The sequence below is a fragment of the Papilio polytes genome, unplaced genomic scaffold (genome assembly GCF_000836215.1).
Source record: "Papilio polytes unplaced genomic scaffold, Ppol_1.0 DF824024.1, whole genome shotgun sequence".
NCBI lineage: Eukaryota > Metazoa > Arthropoda > Insecta > Lepidoptera > Papilionidae > Papilio > Papilio polytes.
The window spans coordinates 3,332,623-3,358,440 of record NW_013525180.1 but is presented as its reverse complement, the minus strand read 5'-3'; the positions used below and the strand labels follow the sequence as shown (position 1 = coordinate 3,358,440).

Sequence of the window (25,818 nt, the reverse complement as noted above, 5' to 3'; positions counted from 1 at the left end):
TAGATCTTGAATTTATGGGAAGTGAACACGTCGCGGGTTCGCGACATTTGACGTCTCGAAGTCACTCAGCCGCGCGGGTGACGTGAGAATGCGCGGGAAATTGGCGGCTGAGGTGGGGCATACGGGCAGGACAATACACTGAAATAGTAATTAATATTTGGGAGAATAGGTTTAAAAAAAGGAAATTGTAAACTCAGGTGATATATTTGCTTTTTTGAGCATTTTTATGTCAATAAAAGATGTTATGAATTGACCTTATATAAATGAATTGGAAATGTTTAGTTTTGTTTTCTTTTCAAATTACCTATGCTGAATGTGTAATTTGAAGTGCCGACAACCTAAAGTTAAGACCAGGGATTGCGACACTTACAGTCGAAAGATTGAGCTCATTCCAATGGTAACATTATGGGCCATCTTCATATCGCCTTTCCCATTCTACCTTTATCTTATTAGATATTAGGAAAGTGATGGATTTGACATAGGTAAGAAATAAATGTGAATTCTATCCATCATCCAATTGACGGCGCAGCGGTAGCACATTATGCTGCTGCAGAAGTGTATCGGTAGCGGTCTATTACATTCAAGTGACTTGCTTGCTATTTTCCAGTACCATTGTACAAGGAACAAATCGTAAGACAGTTATCACTACGTAAATAGTGGTACAAAAGTGCTCTGAAAAACGAGAAAAGCTAATAGTAATGAAGTCTTGTTTTTTCCTAGTATAAAGGCTAATAAATTTTACGTGAGATTTTTTACAAGTTTTTGATTGATATAAGGAAATTAACCTATGACATTTTTCAATTATTCCAGTAAAAAATAACAAAACACAATAAGATAAAGGGACCGTTTTTTAAATTGCCTCTTAAAACATTTATTTTGACGCATGTTAGCTTTACCTGTCAAAAACGATTTCCAAGATGGCGGACAATGGCGTCTGAAGTGGCGTTTGTTCGATCAATAGTTTTTTAATTTCCTTTTTTTTGCACCACAATCGAAGGTTCGAACAGAATTTGTTGAGATGAAAGGAAATTAGGGGCCCAGCGGACCGCTGGAGGCCACTCGAGCTATGAATGAGTTGAACTTAACTGAGTTTTAAAGTTTTTTGTCCAGGTAAGCAATTTTAATGGGCCGTTATTAACAGCGGAGTTCGGAAGTACGCTGTTTTTCTTACTGTTGCGTTACCGGCAAAAACTATCGCAATACTTTGTAATGTTTTTTTTTGCTAATGGGTTCGCAATTCACCTAGTATTTACACTCCTAGAAGTTAAGAATTTTGTGGTTATCTAAAATTTTAGTTTCAGACAATATGCCCCGCTATAAAATTTTAATATCTCACTTTTGAACGTTTTAAAAGATCGGGTAAAAACATTTTTAGGACATTAAAATAAAATAGAGTAATTTCATATTTTAATCATTTATTCTTTAAAATTTGTCTATGTATTAATCTATAAAAATCAAATATATTTAATACATCAAATGTTGAACATATAATAATTTGTAATTTCATTAGAAATTCGTTTCCTATCTCAAAACACAAATAGCAAACTGTCTTTTGCTTTTTAAAGAGACCGAGTTCTTTAAGAAACCAGAGACAATAGGTATATTTTTATACGTGTTTCGACAGAAAACAATGTACCTAAGTGTTTTTTTAATTGTAATAATTTTAATTATTCGTCCAAAAATTTATAGTCTGACCAAAAACATAAAAACCCTCGCCATTTTGCGGAGAAATACGGAACTATTTTCTTTTACGCACATTAGAAAGTGACATAAAAATGCGATTTAAGCGCCTTGGGTAAGATTTTTATGTTCTTGTTTAGACAATAAAATACATTTTTCTATACATACAGTCAAAATAATTATTTAGAAGAAAAATAATACATTTATATAATTGAAAAAAATCGTATTTTAACTTTAATGGCTACTTGAACATTGGTGTGTTTTTAAATTAAATTACACTAAGGGATTTCCTTAGTGTCGGAGTATAGCAGTGTTTTACGTCGTGTGCATTTTTACTTCTAAATAATTAGGTTTGCGTGAATAAATTCATTACAATGTGTAAAATGTAGGTAAAATACAAAAAAGGCCTAATTCGAAAATTAGCTAAAAACTTAACCTAATCCACCAAATAATCCTAAAATATAAGAATTGTTGTGAGAATTTATACATACTTATATGTACATTATACACAAACTGTGTTTGTTTAATCTTATTTCCACTGGCCTTTCTCGATTAGCCGCTAAGTGGAAACGGATACTAAATATTGAAAAAAAACGTCATAGAAAACTTTGTTCAAATTTGAATTTCGAAATCATGTCATCGCCGTTTTTCACACTATGGTAGTTAGTCGAGTAATGAGTAATTTAGTAGCTAAATTCGGAAAAACGGAATTTTTTCTCGAGTATTTTAGCAAATAATTTAGTAGCACCTCCCACCACTTACTAAATTACTAAACAAGACCAAAACTTTTGTTTTAATAGATTTATTTAGTAAATTTTGATCAAGCAAAACACCACTCGCTTAGTAATTTAGTATATTATCTACTAAATTACTCGATATTCGACTAAATCATTATCCTAGTACTAGGCGTCAATCTATACTTATCCTCCATCGATTTGTCGCATATTTACAAAAATCGCTTGTTTTAAAGTTTTTCAACGCCATGACCCGCCTTGCCGACCACCTTGTCCTGTAGGACGACGTTCCGACTGCGGCCCTCTGGAATACTTCTGCCCCTGTCCGTGGTAACCCCTGCCATTCGACTGGGAACTATTGTAACCCTGAGTGGTGTAACCTTGGTTGCTAGAATAACCCTGGTTGCTGGAGTAACCCTGGTTGCTAGTGTAACCCTGGTTGTTAGAGTAACCCTGATTGCTATGGTAATTATTACCATGGTGATTGTTACCCTGGTAGTTCTGTCTGTAACCCTGTCCCTGGTATCCACGGTTCTGTCCTTGGTTATAATTTGACGTGTACCCGCTGCGTTGCGGTCCAAAGGAATGAGATCGTTCTGTAACAATTTAATAATACTTGAACACAGTAATTTAATTTCTCGAAACAACGCCGATCGATTTTAAATGTTTGTTATTTTCCTAGAGAAATGAAGAATATCTTACTTTATAACTAATATTATAAATGGCACAGATGTACAACATGATCTAGAAGAATACAGGATGTTTTTAAGTTTTATTTTTAAATTCTGCTCGAACAAAATCGTGGGTGTTAATTGCGTTTGACATCCATTTTGCCAACTATTTACAATTTGTCTAGACAGACAACAAATTACATAAAAGGTAGATGACATAAAAGTTATAGTTTTAAAAGTAAAAGTGGTCGTCTGTACAGTTCAAATAATACGCGTTAAAATGTAGAGACGAGTTGCGTGTCTACCAGTATAAAAGTACACAAAGGAGCAGCCAACCAACCTAAATCCCACATTGTATGGAGTTGAATGCAATCCCGAGTTTCACTCCCATTGCTATCTACAGTGCAACATTTTACACGTTTCCTATATTACGACAATTACAGTACAAGCCGGTGACACACCGAGAGATTGATGCGATAAAAAATCTATGCTTTCAAGAAATTTAACTTGAAATATGAATTAAGATAACAATAAAAATTTGTCATAAAATATGCCTACATAAGTAAAACTTCTTTCTATCTCGTTCTATTGTTTTACTTAAATAAACTAGGAAATTTACTTTAGTTTTTTTTAATACTCCCACTTCCTTCAGTTTTTTTTTTATTTATAAGAGAAGGGGGCAAACGAGCGGCGGGAACACAAAGGTGGTCAACGCCCATGGACATCCGCAACACCAGAGGAACTACAGATGAGTTGCCGTCCTTTGAGGAAATTGTAGGCTCGCTTCTTGAAGGACCCTAAGTCGTATTGGTTTGGAAATACCGCCGAGGACAGACCGTTCCACAACGCGGCTGTGTTCTTCTTCTTTTAAATATTAAAAAAAATGTTTGCAAGTATGATAATGTACTCGCTTCGCTTTTTGTGCTTACAAATATACCAAATATTCGTGAAATACCACAATAATATAGTGATATGCATTGTGTGTCGCAAGCTTAATGACTAGCACTGGAAGTGGCGCACGAGTATTTAATCGTGCGCTCTATGACGCTCGGACAAAGATGTTGAAAACTTGGAAGTGGCAGCCACCGTGATTGTCAATTGTTTAAAAAAGGTCGCAAATCTGAAGTTACAAGGAAAGTCTTACAAATTACACCTCTGGGCCGAGTAAAAAAATATGCACATAGAATCACTATTTGAATGATGAACTTGACAATCATGAAAATCAATCTCAAAAAATTTTTTGCAAAATAATAAACTAAATAATTACATTTTATGATATGGTATGGGCGTCACCAAGGAAGGGGGGCAGCTAACCTCCCCAGTATATAGTAAAATAGATTTAAAAACTTTTAAGAATAGGATATTAGGAATAAAACCACGGTATCCTCCACGTCGCAGAATCGCACAGAGAAACACCCTTAAAGAGATGGTCAAGGAGAATCAAGATCGCAACCATCAAGAATGAGGAAACTATCCAGAGACAGACAGCCTCCTCCTAGATGTAAAAAAATCATCGGCTGACGACCCTTATGAATCGACAATAATCTAACATCAGTCATATCCAGTATTAATATGAACGTGTGAGAGGCTTAGCATTAACTTAGAATGCATCGGTCGAGTGAGGTTGGCACACATCAAAGTTGGCCAAGTAAAGGGATAGGCGACAGGAGGCAGTCCTGCCCTCAGCGGTACGGCAAATAAAGATTTTCACTCCGCCCTCTTGACGGGGCTTAGCGAGGGAGGAATTGTTATGTACAGGTTAATGCGGGTAATTCTTAACTTGGATGTTAAAGAAACGGACGAATGGATTTGACTTAGGCGTTGTCAGTTGTTAAAAATTGTTTAAGTTAGCGTATAATGTTCCAATTAACGAGAAAAATCTTATTGATTTTTTTTTCAGACTCCAAACATTATATAGAAGTAGTGTTTGACCTCTATATGTTTTTTATTTATCTATAAAATAAGTATAATACGTCTTACTAATATTATAGTTGCGAAAGTTTCGATGGATGGATGTTTGTTAGAGTTTGTAGCCTAAACTACTGATCTCTTTGAAATTTGGTATAGATGTCGGATAGTCGGAAGAACACATAGGCTATATACTTTTTTTTTTTTAGTTCCACGCGGACGAAGATGCGATCTAAAGCTGGACTAATCATAAAAGTTTACAAACCAAAATTGTACACAATAATCATGAAACGGATTTGACCACTTTCGTCGTTTTTATAGACTATTTTTAAATAAAGCATGAAATATGACATTAGTGACAGAACATAGTAGGTCATCACAGTATTTTAAGCACTTCGAAGTGTACAAGAGGTCTATTAGTGTACGAGTGACAGAGGTCTGTAATTGCAGGCGAGTCCGACATTAGCGGCCATTGTGTGCGGCGCCCGGCCTCGCAAATCACTCTACTCGGCTTTTGGAAATCAAAAAGTATTAACATTTGGTACCCTAGTTATATGGAATTGATTATTTGATGTGATTAAATTATTTAAAAAGTATATAGACGAATATTTTAAACTATATTTCGCCAGCGACTCCGTCCGCAGTAAAAAAAAAAACAAAAGTAAGTAGCTTAAGTGTTCTTCCGCTATCCTCTGCATCTTTGCTAAATTTCATCGAGATCCGTGTAGCAGTTTAGAATTTAGAAACATCCATCCATCCATTTGAACTTTCTCATTTATACTATTAGTAAAATGAGTGTGAAAAAGGTATAGGTATGAACAAAAAATTGAATTTTTAAAGCCTGCGTTTGAAATCTTTTAGGTAACCTAACATCAAACGCATCAAAAATGTATGAATTCGTACGTTTTTGTACCAACGCTATACTTGAAAAACTCTCCTTTCAATCAATAGAATCCTTTGAGCTGTAACACGCCACATCATTGAGCAAGATTCACAAATATGACATCAAAAGCGGGATCAAGTACAAAACACAACTCATAGATCTTTCTAGAATCAGTGGAATTCTAATTTAGCGCGACTTTAACCCTCCAGCCTTAACCCTTTACACCTATGTGAAAAAAGAAAAAAACGTAACCTGCCGCGGTAGACATAATAGGCAACTAATGGACGCCGGCGCGACACATTCAGCGCGTCAAAAGCGCGCCAAAATAAGAGCAATGGCGACGCGCGCCAAAATTCTACAAGAACCTAGCTTGCCAGACGCCGAAATTATAATTCCTATCAAATGTTTTGGGAGTTTTCTTTTAAACGGTAGTTTCTGTCTGGTTTACCTTACATTTGAAAGCTTTGACAAGATTCTATACAAATATCTGAATATACCATATATAGTACTTTTCTTCGGACAATTAAAATAAAATTCCACTCTTAAATCTGTTAATCAGGAACATTTAATTGTAGATATTAAGTATTTTATTCTAAAAGGAAATAATGGTGTCGTCAGAGTGGAGTACGACGGAGACAGCGGCGGGCTGCGGGTTCGAAGCCGGCGGGATAATGAGAGGCGTGCGCGCGTGCTCAAGGGCCCGGCCTCCGCCACGGGTTAGGGCTCCGCAAGACTTGGAGACGGACAGGGCACGAGTTCAACGCAAACGTTAATTGCCAATTTATTTGTTAGGAATTAAATGGGATGTAGGAAGAATAGGAAGACCATGAAACTCTCTTATCTTACTAATATTTTAAATGTGAAAGTTTAGATGGATGGATGTTTGTTAGAGTTTGTAGCCTAAACGGCTGATAAGATCTTGATGAAATTTGGCATAGACGCAAAGGATAGTCTGGAAGAAAACATAGGCTACTCCTTTTTGTTTTTTTTTTTAATACCACGCGGACGGAGTCGCGGGCGAAAAGTAGTTACTACATAATTCATCAACAACTTCACCTTGTCGTTACGGACTTCGGCGTAGTATGTGCTGCTCTTCCATACATTTATATCAGCCGTCATATTTGAATACACTCCCTTAAGCATATTCTCTCACACAATCCATACATTCTTCTGTCTTCCTCTACCTTTGTAGCACCTTCAATCTTAACACTATATAATCATGCAGTTTGTTTTGGATTAAAAACCATTATTGTTTTCTAACACTGAAACATTCTACAGCTTATACTGACCTATAATATCAAATATACTAAAAAGATTGTCTACTTAAAAACATCTTGTATATTAAATGCAAGGAACCCATACAAAAAACAAGACATCTATTTTACGGTCCGTTTATCATAGCTTGCACTAGAGCTCACGTAGCAAGAACCGCAACACGTCGCGACATAAGTGAAGTTGACATTTCATTTTAGAAGCAGACGTATGAAATATCTACGTCTGTACTATGAATATTTAAGAAAAAAATACATGACAAAATTGTCGATATCCACACTATCTGTTAAACAAATTTCAATAAATTAAGGAATGGATTGCGGTCATGTTGAACACAACTTTCAATGTATTTCCCATACTTAGAATACACTAGAAACTGTGTAGTGAACATTTAACAACTCAAAGGGGTTTCGCACCACTGGCTGACAGAAGCTCTGATAAAAAATAACGTCACTGTCAGATAAGGGAACAAAATACGATATTTTACACGTTCGATTGTTATCATACATGGATCATACATAGATGGGACAGGCCCTAATTGCGACAGAACTTAGAACGCCACAAATATTCCGTGTCGTTTGTCGATCGATCTCACCTAGCCCCCTATTTCCTAAGTCGATGTTTGAAATAGGGAAAAAGTCAATATAAAAATCAAATGCACGTATTCAAACCTGCAGCTTAGGGGGCAAATAATTAGGCCACGTGCCGCTCCGACTACGGGAAAGATGATAATTTGCTATCACAATACAACATTCAACTTTAAGCCTATAGATATAAAGTACAAAATTAAATTAGAACAATTCGTTTTAGATTTGATTGCTTCAATAAAAAGAGATTAATTGGACGTCAAGTCAAGTGGATTTTAATATTTGATGAACATACAAAACTCAAGCTAAATGTGAAAAAGTTAGGGTGATAGAGAAAAAACAATATTATGAGAGACTGTAGCCCGCGTTACTATCGGCATAGAATTAAATAAGAAATAGTAATACATAGAGATATAGATGTAGGTTGTGGCTCGATCAAATTAAATATAAACTCGTTTTTTATCGCTATTTTTAAAATTTACACTCTTTTTCGAAAGAACACATCTTCATACATCGTCGTTCCTCTTTTTTCTCTCTCTTAAAACCAAAGTCAAAATATAAAATTCGAAATCAATTAAAAAGAAAACATATTAAAAAGAAACATATTTAACCTTCTTATCCTAAATAAATGTGTTCTCCTAGACTATATTTTACATTTATAGAAAATTTCATGAAAATCCATTCAACAGTTTAGGAGATATCTTTTAACAAATACAAAAACTACAATCTTTCGCATTTATAATATTAGTAAGAAGTAAAATCGAGTACAACTTAACCACACAGATGTACGATGTATTAAAAGACTAGCTGCTCGCGATTTCGTTTGTAAATTTTATATATGCCTATGTTAGTCGACGAACGTAGCAAAGATTTTTTTTAAATCGGCCCAGTAGTTTTTAAATTATTTCAATACATTACTTTCCACTATAACATTAGTATAGATAATTACAATTACTGAACTAAAACACAATGAACGTTGTTTAGTTAAACATGTTTTAACTCTGCGAACCGTTGGTAGAGACATCAACGTGCTTTCAAGAAAATAATTATTTATTGGTCTATATCGAATTTCAGTCTAAGCACAATTCTATAGCCATGATGTTAAAAACCGCACCAAACGCTAGTTATTATTACAGGCTTGACATATATTTAAGCTAAAATATATTTGAAACCCTAACCTTTTATGGTAATTTTATGTATGGACGAAATACACGAATCAAATCTCTTAAAAGCACTTTAAAGCGGATATAGTTCCGCTGAGTTACACTTACATATCTTTTTTTGGGTATTAAGTTCTTTACTTAATACGGGAGCAATTTATATCGGATTATAAAAGATAAAAAGGTAAGTAAAACAGGCATTAAGACACCTTCACGCCCACCTGGCAATGGGGTCCAAAAAACGGGTACAGTATCGCCCCTCGCTGGGTAATAGGAACCACTTCAGTCTATCGACCCGTTATTTAGTCAACTGTCACGACACGCATTAGGGTGGCTGGCTTCTTTATAATTTATTTATTTTTGAGATAAAATAGGGGATAATATAGCTTAAAATTCTATTTGGCAAATAGAAGCGGAAACTTATAAAGTACGGAGGAAAATAGAAAATAAAATTAAGAATAAATAGTAGATTTTAGTGAATAAAATATATCTTTTCTAATATCGTGAAGCGGAAAGATTTGTTATTTCATATGTATTGATATAACTCGATAAACTACTGGGCCGATTCCAAAAAATTCTTTTATCATTAAAAAACTACGTTATCACTGACTATATTTTTTGTCATTTTAATTTCACGCGGCAGAAGTCGCGAGCAAACAGCTAGTAATTCAATTTTCCGTTACGATTTCATTGACAAATATCTTTAGTTAAACCTGTGTTATTGTACAAAAGAAAAAAATTAAAAGCCTTTGTCAATTTTGCGATTGAACCTTAAAAAGTTCCATTCTGGCAACCCTAGATAATTATTATTTTGGTAGTTGGCGACACTGAGCCGGACAATGGCGTCCCTACGCTTCCTGTTTGCCTTCGCGCGCTATTACACGTCAATGCCTAACGGATAGGCCAATTTGAATTTCTTTTTTTGAATAATGGAGTTATTTCAGCGTGAATATCGGCGGCAAGTTTGTTTTCGGAAAGATCGTGCGATAAAACGTAGCTAATTATTATCCCGTTTTGTAGATATAAACAGCTTGCTTTTATGTAGATCTATTAGGGAATTGTTACATAATTGGTTGAAGTAATTGGAGTAAAGAATATCGCAAGGATAAAGTATTTGCACACGACAATACGGAACTACTTTTTTTAATTATCTTAATTGTACATAACAATACGTTTAGAAATTAAATTATAAATGAACGATATACTAAGTTAAGTAAAAGAAGCTAAAAATCCAATTTAAGTTGTTAATTATTTAACTGTAATTTTAGAAACCTTAAAGTATCGTACTAAATCTTTCACTGAACGTATATACGATCAAATAAAGCGTAAAAAATACGCTGTACTGTTGGAAAAGATATCAATAGACGAGTGACAAGCAATTTAGCGTAGCAACAGTCCGTGTTCCTGAAAAAACTTGCGTCCTCGACACCAGCCCCCTTCAACCCACCCTGTCGTCCACGCTTGCATTTAATTACTCCGACAATAAAATCGGAACAATGCGGGCCAACAGTTCGTCAGCGCAGCTACCAACATAAAACAAAAGAACGGATCCGTCCGACAAGTGACGCTCTCCAACCTCTACTATGACTTTAGTACGTAACGGAGTTTACAATTTTGTAGCATACATTGCGTTTTATTTTCCACTTAATTTTTTACTTTTACAATTATAAATCAACATATATACGCACGAAACTATATGGTTTTTACGACATATACAACGCGATATTCGATCCGGCAGTCAAAAGTGAAACTTAACTAGGGCTCTTTTTAAGTCATTTTAGACTATATATGTCTTATATATTTTATGAACCGATAACCGTGCTCTTTGCTGATCTGGACTTCGTTATCTTACTTCTTACTAATGTTATAACTGCGAAAGTTTACATGGACGTCTGTACATATCCCCAGAACAACTTAGCTGATCTCGTTGTTATTTAGCATAGACATAGAACATAGTCTGGTAGAACTTATGTACTAAGGTTCTTTTTAATTTCGGGCAGACAGTCTTCGGCGACAACTATTTCGTCTCCATAAAGTTCTTGTTGCAGAGACATATGTGAGTTGTCTGTTGTTTCAATGAAAATGAAAAAATAGTCGGTTTCCTAGTACTTATAACCATTCGTTAGTTAAATAACTACATTATTGCGTTTCCGAACTATGTAACTCGAGTTTTACTCCGTTGAGACTTGGTTAAACCTAACACTAATGAATCACTAGGTAATAATAAAATATAACATTATAAAGAGGAATGGTTTGTATTTTTGTATGTATTAAAATGACTCAAAAACTAATATACTCATCAGTGAGTAATTTAGGCTATATTTTTTGTTTACGCGGACAGTCACATGCAACAGCTAGTGATAAAATAAATGGAAACTTCAGTCAGTCGGCATACAGTATACTTACAGTCGAAACCAACTGTTAGTTGTACGCATACTTAAGAAGCAATGTATAAAACTTACAGTCGTAACTATTACTTGACTACGTATACTTGACAAGCAATGTATATTCCGTATAGCGAAGTTATCTACAAGACAATACAATATTCCCTCTCTAATTAGCAGCCGGTACGTCTGAGTGTTGATCGCCGACTCTTTGTCACTTGGAATTTTAACTATTAAATGCTTTTCATGTTACATTTTAAATGAACGTCCCAGGTACGGTTTTAATGGCATTTATCTTTTTGCAAGCAATAGGCAATATGCATATAACGCCAAATTGCACCAAACTTTTTTTAAGTATACTTTATTACTATAAAAATATTCTTGCAAAGATTTTTTTAAATATAATGTGATTTAGTGGCAAAATTTAATCATTAAAAAGTGTCTTTTTCAAATTCCCTCGCTAAGTTCTAAAACGCACACTATTGGTCGAAGCAAATGGCTTATCTAATATGAATATTTTCGCGTCGTCGTTCGTCATCGTTTAAAAAAAGAAAAAATACATGCATATTCCCTATTGTTAATTTTTTAATGACCGTGTCTCTGCCACAAAGACAATATGTCCACCTAAACCGACTTAGGAATTATTTTTAAAACACGATCAAGATGATCTTAGTTCTTACTAATATTATAAATAACACGGTTTAAATGGATGGATGTTTGCTACTTCGTATCCTAAAAGCTAACGGAACTCGATATTTGTACAATAAAGAAAAATAAAGTCTGGAAAAACAGATTTATAACACCGCGCGGGCGAAGTCGCGGGCGAAAGTTGTATATTTTAGAAGTAATTTTGATCATAATATCGTATAAAGTGTAGTTAGTCAATAATTCAAATCCAAATAGCTGTAAAAACAAACAGCGTGTGTGGGAGGGTGGAGGGTGGAGGGTGGGGGGTCGCACGGACACGTGGCGCAATTACCCGCCGCCATTGTGCACGTATCGTAAGGATTAATTTTTAATAAAACCATTCTGTTGTTTGACGGCTATTAGTTTGATTTAAAAATAATCGCCGGGTCCGGGATTGAGTTTTAATGTTTTTGTTACACATAACTTATACTATTATAATAAAGCGTAAACACACTTCTTTGTTATATATAACTTTAAACTGTCGTGGTTTTTACAAATATAATGTTCGTAAGATACGGAGAAAAGTAGACCGATATGGCTTCGTGTAACTTTTTTTTTCACTCTACCGCATTACTTCAGTCAGCCCGTGATCATGGCGCATGCAACTGTGCCGAAATTTTGGGATCTAAAACATTACACTTCTTTGTTGCCTAAGATGTCAGCAATTACAGCATATTTTCGAATAACTCTTTTTTTAATAAAAAGCCCTACACTTACGTCACGCTTTAGGCTATATATTTTCACGCCGATAAACTTAGGGGGTAAATATTTTGTATAAAAACCCTAATGTGTGAAAGAGATCGTTGTTGCCAACATCAAGGAAACAAGGATGCCGTGGTTTGACATCATGTTTTGACAAATGTGAACGAAAAAAAAATATAATTTTAAACGGATGAAGTCGCATGGGAACTGCTAGTATTAGTAGATTTTTGTTTTACTAATATTTTCTTTATCCACTCCAACTAAGCTGTAGGCTTGTGCTAGGATATGGTTTACGACAATAATCGAATACTGGGATTCGAACCCACGACCGCAAGATCGGTAGTCCGTACTTTAAACCATTGAAATAACACACAAACTGCTGGACCGATTTTAATAATTCACCATTAGAAAGGTACAGTACAGTAAAGGTACAAATCTGTCAGTAACATAGGCTACATTTTTTTATAATTCCACGCGAAAGACGTCGCGGGCAAAAGCTAGTATAGTAGTAAATTACTTACGATGTTGTCCATAACCCTGGTTGTGCTGTGGGGGAGGCACGGAGCCATAATTACGTTCCCTTGGCAAATGGTGTCCCAGCATACGATGTCCTGCCATCTCTAGGTTAGCCACTGTGTGTGACCTAACCATACCTAGATAGAACAAAGATATGGTTAATTACTAGAAAATATAATGTTATCTGTCAATACTAATAATTATATAAAAAACTACGTTCGCGTAAAAAAAACAATAAAAAGTATAGCCTATGTTACTGACAACATAGCTTTTTTAATGGTGAAATAACTCAAGAACTATGGGATTAATTTAAAAAATTCTTTCACCATTAAAAAGCGACGTTAACAGTGTTTATTATAACTAGCTTTTTTATAGCATTTTGTTTATTTTATAACTAGCTTTCGCCTGCGACTCCGTCCGCGTGAAATTAAAAAAATAAAAGTGAGTAGCCCATGTGTTCTTCCAAACTGTCCTCCATATGTATGCCAAATTTTACCTAGATCCGTTTAGGCTACAAACTCTAACAAACATCCATCCATCTAAGCTTTCGCATTTATAATATTAGATTTCACGCAGACGAAGTCGCGAGCAACATGTTTCTTCCCTTACCAATGTGAGGTCTCCAGTTCCTGTTCTGCTGATCAGTGAGGTCTCCCGGCTTGAGGACCCTGGGGGGCTCGGTGGCGCCCTGCAGCCGGCGCGCGGGGAAGATGAACTCCTCAGGGTACTGCGGGTCCTCGAACCTCACGCAGACCACGCGGTTGCCCAGCACAGGAGACAGACCCACCACGGGGGACGGCAGCTGGCTGTTAAACACAAAACACTATTAAAAATAATTCATTAAGCGTAATTTGTTAAGAAATAAAAGATATTTTAAATATTTTTTTACAGTCGCTGAAATTCGCTGTGTTTCACTTTCAGAAAAATTGCCTTGTTTCTTGTTGAGACAAACTCCGCTTCTTCATCGAAACAACCAACATTTCGTTGCGTTGCGCAAACGACGGCATAATATAATAATGATTGTTCCCAACCGTCACCCCGTTCTGTCCTACCCCGTCACTTCTGTCCACCCCGCACTGCCCTGTGTTTTATCATCATCTGTCCCAACGGGGTAAAAAGTTTCATCCATCCGTTTGGTGATAATGGGAATAAAAGGTGGGACGGATGAAACTTTTTATTTTCATCAATGCCCTCGTGTGGACACAGTGGGGTGACGGTTGGCAATAATAAAAAAAGCAATCCATACCACTGAACAGCCTTTTTCTTGTGTAAACACATTTAAATAGCTGCTGACCTATTGGTTAGTGTTCCGCAAAGCGCAAATAACGTTCGACATAGTTTTTTAATATAGTACCCGCCGACGCTGACGTTGTCCCCGCTGAGTAGGACGTCCCCTCGCACCCCCTGGCTGCGGTAGGGGTGGCGCGTATCGTCGGGCGCTTGAGGCCGCGCGCCGCCCTCTGCGTACAGCGCCACCAGCGCGCCGTAGCTGGGGTGCGCGGGGGACACGTACAGCCGGTCGTGGCCGCGGATGTTGCGCTGGACTGGAATGCAACACGTGTATAGTACACGATACGTAGTAACAAACATCCATCTATGTAAACTTTTCCATTTATATATATTAGATAAAAAACGTGTTATGACGTCATTTGCGTGGCATAACTGATTATTCCCAACCGTCACCCCGCTGTCCCCACATGGAGACAGATGAGAATAATTTTCATCCGTCCCACCTTTTGCAATGACGGTTGGAGCTGATTTTATTTCATAACGGCTCCATCTGTCATCTTATTAGTGATAGTGGGCCTAAAAGGTGGGACGAATGAAACATTTTATTCTCACGTGGTGACGATGGAGAATAATCCGATATCACATGCAGATGACGTTATAGCACGTTTATTATCTAACATTACAATTGGAAAAGTTTAGATAGATGGATGTTTGTTACTATACATGTCCAGAATGGATTATGAGATCTACATGAAATTTACCACAGATTTAAAACATAGTCTGGAAGAACATATAACCTACTAATTGAGTTTTTGTAATTATATACAAATCACATGTTTTAAAAATGAAACGAAAAACTTGAAACAAAATGTCCGAAAAACATTGTTATTTATATCTATACTTCTATACTAATATTAAAAAGAGGAAACCTTTGTATTTTTGTGTTTTTGTATGTATTGAAATAACTCAAAAACTACTGGGTCGATTTTAAAAACTCTTTCACCATCAGAAAGGTAATTTATCTGTGAGTAACATTGGCTATATTTTTACTAATGTTTAGGAACTATTAATAAACAGCGTGTTTCTGGACGCCAGCGTTAAAAACACAAAACTTTTCTTGGCTTACGCTGCCTAAACCGTCAGAGGGATATAAACCAATAGTAACCAATAGATAGGTACATGTGTTAGGAAATCCCGCTCTTCTGTGTAACAAATTTTGTTGTAATGTATAGATGCACAATCTATACTAAAAAAGTATAGTATCTATACTAATATAGTAATACTAGCTTTCGCCCGCGACTCCGTCAGCGCGGTTAAAAAGAAACAAAAGCAAGTAGCCTATGTGTTCTTCCAGACTATCCTCTCTATCTATGCAAAATATCATCGAGATCTCTTCAGCCGTTTAGACTACAAACTCTAACAAACATCCATCCATCTAAACTTTCGCATTTATAATATAAGTAAGATAGTATAGATGTATATATCTTACTTTCAGCCTGTGAGAGTTCCTTATAGTAAGGCTCTAGGGCCTTGAAGAGTCTGTTCTCATCCACAAATGGCAGCAGCGCGACTCCCTGCCATGCAAACTTCTTGCCGTTCAAGTCAATCTTGAAGTCCGTAGGATAGAAGTCTATGATAGGCGAAAACTGTAACAAATAAAGTTTTTAACTGTAAAAAAATCATAGAGTTATGTTCTGCATTAGAATAGACTAGTATTTTCCATAGACAACTCAACATAGTGTTAGAGGGTAAACCAAGGTCAAAGTGTGTTTGCAGATTTTCAACTAATTTTTGTCTTCATTTGTTTAAATTCAATAAAAAACCTAGTAAGTCGCCTATATGTTTTTTTAAATTATATTCTACAAACTGTGCCAAATTTCATGGGTATCGGTTAAGCCATTTCAGAGATACATAGTAACAAACATCCATCCATCCAAACTTTCGCATTTATAATTAGTATGGAGTACAATTGTCTAGATCTTAGCTAATTACAAACTGGCTGCATTAGAATTAACCGGTGACAAGTAAACAGTACTGTTGGTGATATCAAAGCCACTTTTGACTCACCCCTGGCTTAAAAATGTCAGGAGCAAATTAAATGGAAGTGCGGTCTCTGCCTACCTTTCTGGATTAGTGTCGTGATATATACTCACAGGGTCGCTCATCAGTTTTGCCCAGGGCTGCGGTACATGCGAGGAGCTGGCTGCGGGGAACACGCCCATCAGCTGCTCCAGCGGACGGAACTGCGTACACATTGAGACAGGATTTTAAATAAAATGTAATAAAATAATTATTTAAATTAGGGTTGTAACGGGAATTCCGCTTTCGTTAACCTCCGCTTTTGCAGAGGTGAAGCCCTTCGCCTCCGCATCCGCGTCCGCTTTCGTTCAAATGGACTCCGTTACAAACCTCATGTAAACATATTAAAATGATGAAATAGATACAGTAACATGCAGTTTATTTGCTTTTTTTTTTCTTAAAGAATATGTTTCTTTAATTAAATCACCCATATATTAATAGATTTAACATCATCAACCTACTCTTGTCTACAGAGGGTCGGCAGACTACGTGCTCTTCCATACATTTATATACATATCTCAACCGTCATTTCTGATTTCACTCTTTTAAGCATATCCTCTTTAACACAATCCATCGATACATAACATGCTTCCTTAACCTTTGTAGTTAAATCTTGCACATTTTTCAATATTTAATACATAATAACAGTGGTAGAGCCCGCTTTAACATCTTCGCACGAATTGGCCGGCTCGCTCGGTGTAAGACCACGACCACACAGAAAACAGGCGTGAAGTGGATGCAATTCCGCGTTTCGTCTGATGAGTGTGGTGCCGGACGCCTAATTTTAGTCCCTTTCCCTTTCCACCCTTTTCTTAAGAGAAAGAATGGGAAGGAAAGGTGGATTTGACGGTGGAGGTGACGCATAAAAAGGAGAAATATCCTCTTTATGTGCGTCTCCTCCTCCGCCAATTAAGGGTAGGCAACGCATCTGCAATTGCGGATGTCTATAGGCAGCTGTCGCGTTCCATTTCGGTGGATTCAGGTGGCCGCTTGCTCGTTTGCCACCTTATATTATAAAAAAAACAAATGTCTGTGTATCTCACCGGTTGCGTGCCCCTCTCAAACTTAGTAGAGAGTCCGCAGACGTTGACGAAGTCTGACGCGAAGGGTGCGTAGTGGTAGGGGAAGTACCACTTCCAGCTCGCGCATCCCTGGTAGTAGTAGCGTAGCACCCAGCACAGCCCCCGCACGTACTGCAGCGCCACGCGGTACCTGCATTGTATAACGTAAAATTTCACTATAATTTAATTAGGCTGTAAGTTTTCGTTTTAAAGTAGCCTATAACATTCCCGTATAATTCAGTTATCTTCGAGTAAAATTACATCAAAATCGGTTCAACCGTTCCGGAGATTGCACCGAACAAACATAATTTATTTTTCAATACTAATATTATATAGAGTAATAAATATTTGTATTTTTGTATATATGGAAATAACTCAAAAAGTAATGGACCGATTTCAAAAAATTCTTTCACCATTAAAAAATTAAGTTTTCAGTGAGTAACAAAGGCTATGTTTTTTTTTTTAATGACACGTAGGCGCAATTTCGAGCAACAGCTAGTCGTTAAATAAATCCGTGCATATGCAAAAGAAGTTTTTTTTCTACATTACATATAGACAGCCATAGCTGATACAGACTAGGTCTCAGACGCGAACTTTATTAGTATTTAAAAATATGTCTGACCTGAACTCCATATTTTCTCTGGAGACTTCAAACTTGCTCTCGTAGTAGCGCTCCTTGAAACCATCCTCCCAAAGCCGCACCTCGTCGTGCTTGTCCTCGTCCTCCTCCGCCTCCTCCCCGCCCTCCGCCTGCGCCTCTGCCGCGGACCGCTTACGTCCGCGACGCTCAGACCCCTCTTGCTAACATACATATAATAACTTTCAATACCCCGTAAAATCTGATCTCAAGTTTTCAACAGCCTTTTTTCCATCAGACACTACTAATTCATGGCATCTTTATTACTAAACTAATATAATAAAGAGTAAACACACTACTTTGTGACGTAAGATGTCAGCAATCGCAGCATATTTTTGAATAAAACTTTCTTTAATAAAAAGTCTTACACTTACGACTTGCTTTAGGCTATATATTTCCACGCTGTTAAACTTAGGGGGTAAATAAATAGGAAAAAACCTCCATGTCGAAAAGGGTATGGACCCTAGTTTATGGAAACTACGAGCTGCTACATTAAGGTAGAAGTTTATTTTGGTTACGGTAATTTTGACATTTGCAATTATGACTTTGACAACTGTAAACAATAAAATAAAGCTTTTATATTTTCATGCGGATGAAGTCGCGAAGGAACAGCTAGTATGTTATAAGGTAGAAAGTGAATTTTATTGCGTCACGAAATGTATGTATGTTTCCAACTTCCCTTAGCAAGTCTGGGGTTGTCTTGCAGCACTAGTCTGAAAGGGTCGCGCCCGTTACGAACAGTAAATAACTCTCGATGCTTCCGCACGAACAGATTTCATAAATATAAAGTGCTGGGAGTGGTAGTATACCAAGAGATTTGAACACGGGTCGGCACGATTCTTGTGGGTGCAGACCGCACATTGCTCTAACGCATTTTTTTTGTGCTACAAATGCTCTATTTCGATCAGTTCTGTTTCCCCATATTATTAACCCATATCGCAATATTGACGCAACATATGAATGATAACACATGAGGGATGTTCTTACATTTGCTATGTTTTTTATTTGTTTTAGGGCATACACGTATTTATTTAAGTTTGTATGAGTATTTGTGAAATCGATGTTATCGTTGTCTACTATTATACAAATGATTTTACTTACTATTTTACGTACTTTCTACTAATCTACAATTATACCTCAGAGACAGCGTTCATGCCAGCAATACGGATGTTAGCAGCCTCCTGTCTAGCATTCTGCACTGGCTTCGCTGCAGCACTCAGAGACTGAAAACATCATAGATGTAATTAAACAAAATTCTATTTAACAGTTATTGTTAGCCAATGGCAATAACCTTCAAAGTCTTTTGAGCATTTGAATATTAACATTTGCAATTGAAAACAATATAGTAAAATTTTTATAATTTAATGCAGATAAAGCCGCACAGGAATGAGTGTTACCAATCTTACTAATATTATAAATGCAAAAGTTTGGATGGATGGATGTTTGTTGATGATGTTTGATGAAATTTGTCAAATTGAACATATTCTGTAAAAAAATAGGCTACTCATTTTTTTTTATTCCATGAGAATGCAGTCAGAGGCGGAAGCTAGTATAGCTATTTATAGTAAGTCTCACCATTGGCGCGAACTGCGTCTTCTCCAGCAACTTGAAGTTGACCTGCTGCTGCTTCTTGCGCGCCTTGTCCCTCGCGCGGAACACCAGCTCGTTGTTATGACGCCGCTTGAAGATCTCATCCTCGACGCGGCCCAGCTCATCCATTATCACTTGCACACGCTCCAGGTTCACGTCACCGGAGTCCGTCACCCAGCCCTGGAGAAATATTCATTAAAAAATGAAAAAAATATATTTAAGACAAGAGAAGCTTTAATCAGAACATTGTCCTTGTTGCAGTTAAAATATACTTATTTTCAACAATTATATTTTTGTAGCCTAAAAAGATTAAAAATTATATATAAATAGCAAATAAGTGTCATTGAATAATATTTAAATGTTATTTATTTTATACTAGCTTTCGCTTGCGTCTCCGTCTGCTTGAAATTAAAATATTTGTAAAATATAGCCTGTCAGACACAGATAAATGACCTTTCTAACGGTGAAAGAATTTTTAAAATCAACCCAGTAGTTTTTGAGCCCATTCTTTACAATCAAACAAACAAAGTTTTCCTCTTTATAATACTAGTATAGAAGAAATGGTCAGGCTTATTAAAATTGTCCAATACAAGGACACAAGGTGGTGTACTATACTTGACAACTGATATAGTACCTTTCAGAGAAAGTACCAGTGAAAAATCAAGCTTGGTGAATCAGTAAATGCCTTTTCAAGCAAACAGTGGCCATTCAGTCAAAAAAAAGGTAAAAAAAAATTGTTTAGTCTTGTCTATATTTTTCAAATATCTTTGGTGTAGCCTATTATTCTAACACTGTTATGACGTCATCACATTCACCTAACACTTATATTTACCTTAGTCTTGTAAACACATTTCTTGTACAAATTGACCAATCTATCCACCGCACCCTCTCGTATCTCCAGACTGGGTAAATGGGGTAAGAAGTCATTGCCAACGAAAAAGCACATGAACACCCAATCGTCTAATGCTCTCTCAAAATCATATGGGAACGGCAGGTTTGGCATTTGGAGTTCCTGGAAAAATGTAATTTTTATTATAAAACACAAACCAAAACATAAATGTTTGAAATCTATGTTGAGTTTGGTTAAGAATTTTCGTGGACCACCATTTATAACTTGTGGGTCTACAATTTTGTTACAAGTGATTGTGGACCCTTACCAGACCCTTGTAAGCTCAAGGGGTTTCACCTGGACATTTTTGACAATCACAAATCTTTACTAACATTATAAATGTATTTTTTTTTGCATTTTAGTAGTTTTGTATGTATTGTTAAATGTATTGGATTTAAAAAAAAACCTACCATAAAAAAGCTATGTAACCATTCAGTACAATTGGCTTTTATAATTTTTTTTAATTTTATGCGGACGAGGTCGCGTGCAATAGTTAGTAAATTTTTTTAACTAGTTATACCTTCTCTAAATACTCCCGCAGCACACTCAACCTGACAAATATGAAGTTATCCTGAGTACCGAATGCTGGGTCTGAGCGTACCACTGAAGCATCCGGAGTTGTCCCTGTGCACTCCTTCATCTCATGACCTGCAAATATATAAATTTATATTTTAGCTATGGCAACCAAAATTTTCTATGCTTATAAACCACATACGTACATAAACTTAGATAAGATCGAAAAACATTTAAAAATAACGAGAAAAAATTTGAAAACTAAACTTTTATACTTGACAAAGTACACTATTTAATTGAGAAAACGGATGCTTTAGTTTGAAAGAAGAACTAACATAATGTAATTAAATGTTACACAGCAGTCATTCTAATATAATATAAATTTACAATATTTTTTTTAAACTTACCGAGCTGCCCACAGACATCACAAGGGCGAGGTTTATTTGGCTTGAATTCTTCTCGTATAATGGTGAAGTTTGGCTCATGTGTTGCCAGACCCAACATTATCAGGTCAGCATCAGCACCGCATAACACATGTTGTGTATTAGGGTCATGGTCCGGCTGAGCTGTGAATAGTAATAATTATATCACTAAGGGGCTCGGAGCTTACCCTAAGTGGTGACCAGGCCAGTCTTCACTAGCCTAGTGTGAATTAACTTCAAAAATATCTTTAAATTTAAATTATGCTTATGTTTGCAGGTTGTATCATTATGTTTTCATCATAACAATGTTCGGCAAATATGAAATTTGAAAAGCTAAAAATACATTGTTGGGGATTGAAGTCAAAGGCTAAACCCCCGAGCCACTGCTTCTACTTAAAAGGCTTACTCCATCATCCATCCCAGTTTTAATTATTTTTTTTTTTATTATATTGAAGAAACATATATAAGTAACAGGTACACAAACTACCTCTTTGACGTCTTATGTAGTCCATGATCTTATGCTCTCCCTCTCCTGGAACATTAGCATCTGACAGGATCACTTTGATACTCTTCCATCCAGGGTCATTGTTTAATCTTAACAATAATAAAGTACAATAAGAGTAAGCTTAAAATAAGATAAGCAATGGTTTAAAAAAGAAAAAAAATTGAGATAACATTAACAAAGATATTTTGTACAATACTAACTTTCACCTGTGACTCTATCCTTGTGGAATTAAGAAAGCAAGCCTATGTGTTCTATTTATATCAGTAAGAGGTAAAATTTTGACTAACCTGTCATGTATATAATAATGCAAGCATTTGCTCAGTCTATCCATGAATGGTGTACCAGGAGTGATACAATTTGAGTCAAAGTGAGCCTCTTTGGGCTTCTCTGGAGGCAAATATGCTCCTTTAGCCAGTAACTCTGACCGTACACGGGCTACTTCCTCTATCTTCTCCTGAATCTCCTTAGATGCCCTAAATCTTCTTGATCTTTGCTGGTTCATCTTAGCTCGTGGGGCCTAAAGATTTGAATCAATATATAAAACTAACTTTGACAACTTGTAAAATTTTCAAAGCCGTCAAATAATTATATGACTCGATCTCTCTTTCAAGTTTTGTTGTAAATATATTGACTTTTTGGTCCTGTTTATACTTTTTTATATCAATAACAAGTTGTTGCAACAAAACAATAAAAGAGATGTCTTAGAACAATCTGGTTATGGCTGCATACTTAAGATATTACAAAACAAAATAGTAAGACTTACCACTCCATCAATTGCCATGTACAGTAGTTTCCTGGGCCTCACGATACGAAATAAACGATCAATGCATTCAAAAATAGCCACCATCATCTCATCCTCATCTTTAGGCGCTGGCTTGTCTTCCGGATGCGTACATGGGTGTATTATACCGTTCATATCCAAATACAAGTTATCAAACTCCACTCCATTTGGGTTTGGCAAAGATGAATCTATATGTATCAATTGACCATCAACATCAGTTGGCTGTAAATAAATAAACAAATTATAATTTCAGTCTGAAAATTAAACGACTTTTTAGGTTACGAAAACTTACCCTTTCTTCAACGCATTCCACAATAACGCTTGAGTATTTCCGACTGAGCCAGCGAAAAAACGCTGGTACTCCCATTTTGATTAATGTCTTCTACACTCTTAATTTATCTTTTACTATATTTTAATTTTTGTGGGAAGATGTTTTGTCACGTATTCAACACAAACAAATCATTGAAGTTGCCATTACTTTCAAAGAGTAGCACGATGTTGTCTATTGCATCGGTCAAAGAATAGATATGTAACTTGTTTCTAAATTACACGAAGCGAATTACTTACTTTAATTTACTTATGATCGGAATCGCGGAAATAAGCTAGTAAGTAATATTTTCTTCGTTTAGCGTAAAATTGTCTCATAGTTGTATTTGACTAGTTCTAAAGAGATATTTAACTAGTTGATTTAAATAGTAAGTAGTCTATTGAATTAAAACTTCAAATAAAGCCTTAAAATTTATTATCCATCCATCTTAAAAGAATTTTAAATGCACAACTTTGTTAACGTTTAACTAATGCAACCGTTATATAAGAAAATATTATTCTAACTTATAAGTTAGAACTATGTACTTGTTACGCTAATTTTGCACCTAGCAAAGAAAAACAACAAAAGTGAAAGATTGTCCTTAAAAAGATCAGTTGATAATATTTTGTTGGGCTACTATTTGAATTTCAAAAGTTAGAGTATAGGGAAATTCCAGAATTTTAGCAAAAAAAGATAAAAATAAGTATTAAAACAAAAATGTTTTATTTCTTTGTTTCCAACCTCTTATGCTTGAAGAACTTTCGAGGTCTAGTTTTACCAGGATTCTCCTTCACAGACAAATTCTCCTGAAACTTAAATATTATTTAGTTTTCTAATGAATGCGATATATTTAAAAAGTATAGCGTTCTTTATGTATCCTTAGAGCGCCTTACATACCACATTAATGTTTTTGTTTTTGCTTATTCTTAATACAAATTCACTGTTACTTTAAATCCGTTAGAAAAGATCAGTTCTAATCGTATTTATTTCATCTAGCTCGAAGGACCAAAAAATAAATTTGCTCATACTTGTTGCGTTTGTTGCTCTTCAGTTTGCATGTTGCTGTCGTTTCGATTGTTTCGTTGTTTCAACGAGTCGAGTAACGCACGCGACACTGTCTCGCCGCGAGACAGTGCAGCAAAGCAGCGCTTCACTGTCTTGCCCTATGACAGTAGTCGGAAAACTTATCAGCAAGAGCTAAATATGAATGATACAATTAAAAATGGGAGGCAAATGTACTTTTTTAGCAAACTTTTACTACTTTACACAATATTAGGTAGAAAAAAATTAAATTTTGTCTCTCGTTAAGATGGAATTACATGTTAGAAGTTATTTCCAGAACGATTCAACAGATGTGGATGAAATTTAGCCCAGATTTAGAACATAGCCTGAGAGTTTTTTTGTAAAACTTACTTTACGTAGATTTTCGTCATCGGAGCTATAGTCGGTGAACGCATTAAGTAAGCTATCTGGACTTATAGCTGCTTCGGGTGCGGTTGGTGCGGTGGTCACTGAGGGCGGAATTAACTCCAGCCTTATCCCGGACTTTTCTTTTCTTGTTACTTTCTATTCAAAATAATAAGATTTGCTGTTAGACTAGAATTACGAGTTTATAAATTGATAACCACAGAGTCGTTAAGGGTCCTCTTTTCTAATTTTGTATCAGTAATCTGTACTTAAGGACCCATGAACGACTCTGAGTGCTGCAGTAAAGGCGACCGTGTGAGAGGGTGTCATCATGACAGCGTTATCATCGTGTTCAGGGACATAGCGCTCTTTAGCGGGCGGCCAGCGCCGGCCTGATAGCTCCTTCTGCACATTGTCTAACGTCTGCTGCATATCCTGGATGCTCTGCTGCAGACGACCCTGGATGGATGAAGAGTTATTCATTAATTTATTTCTGTATAGATCATGAAGCGTACATCAGCTATCACTAGGAGGATCTAGATTGCACTTTTTGGAATGGATGTTTTTTTTTATTACATAATTTTATTTTAGTATAAAGTTCCCTACCTTTTCATTCCTTAATTCCAGAATCATGGTCAAGTTCTGTGTAAGTTCAGCCTCTTTGTTCTGAAAACGGCATATATTATAAAACAAATATATTATCAACTCGCAATTTCGTGCATGTAGAACTAAAAAAATGGAAAAAAGAAATATGGCCTATGTTACTCAATGATAACGTAGCATTTATTGGTGAAATAATTTACGAAATTGGAACAGTAGTTTTTGATGTAGTTATTTAATAATAATACAAAAAACCAAAAATACAAAAATACAAATAGATTAGTATAGGATATAGAAGTATAAATGGAAGACTAGGTTTAATGAACGAAAAATTAAAACGGACTCACTCGAACGCTATCTTGAAGCTTTTTAATATCTCTTTCCGATTTCTCTTCCCTTTCTTTCACAGCGTCTCTTTCTAATTCCATCTCTTTCTTAAACGTGGCCAGTGTATTCTCTAGATTCAATTTCTCTTCTGTAGTTGTTTTCACTTCAGATATCAGACTATCAATTTCAGCCTGTAATTCTTTTTCCTTATTTTGAAGTTGAATCTCTAAATCTTTATGCTTTAGTTCAGTCATTTCCCTACAATTTTTTAGACATTATAAATCTG

General features: G+C 35.9%; 2 protein-coding genes across 2 annotated transcripts; both read right to left on the bottom strand.

The window, feature by feature from the left end:
* Window positions 1–1,885: 1,885 nt before the first annotated feature.
* LOC106101127 (5'-3' exoribonuclease 2 homolog) lies at window positions 1,886–23,369 on the bottom strand. Its single transcript, XM_013280251.1, has 17 exons — window positions 23,184–23,369; window positions 22,874–23,113; window positions 22,398–22,627; window positions 22,093–22,199; window positions 21,591–21,749; window positions 21,191–21,318; window positions 20,614–20,793; window positions 19,767–19,961; window positions 19,328–19,414; window positions 18,177–18,355; window positions 17,537–17,705; window positions 16,568–16,657; window positions 15,904–16,060; window positions 14,539–14,728; window positions 13,794–13,990; window positions 13,190–13,321; window positions 1,886–3,010 (listed from the first exon to the last, which is right to left on the bottom strand). Exons 1-17 carry the CDS (start codon window positions 23,256–23,258, stop codon window positions 2,655–2,657), a joined length of 2,871 nt encoding a protein of 956 aa, XP_013135705.1. The 5' UTR covers window positions 23,259–23,369; the 3' UTR covers window positions 1,886–2,654.
* A 351-nt stretch (window positions 23,370–23,720) lies between these two features.
* LOC106101022 lies at window positions 23,721–25,784 on the bottom strand. Its single transcript, XM_013280091.1, has 6 exons — window positions 25,553–25,784; window positions 25,212–25,271; window positions 24,918–25,064; window positions 24,612–24,764; window positions 24,227–24,361; window positions 23,721–24,004 (listed from the first exon to the last, which is right to left on the bottom strand). Exons 1-6 carry the CDS (start codon window positions 25,631–25,633, stop codon window positions 23,921–23,923), a joined length of 660 nt encoding a protein of 219 aa, XP_013135545.1. The 5' UTR covers window positions 25,634–25,784; the 3' UTR covers window positions 23,721–23,920.
* Window positions 25,785–25,818: the final 34 nt, after the last annotated feature.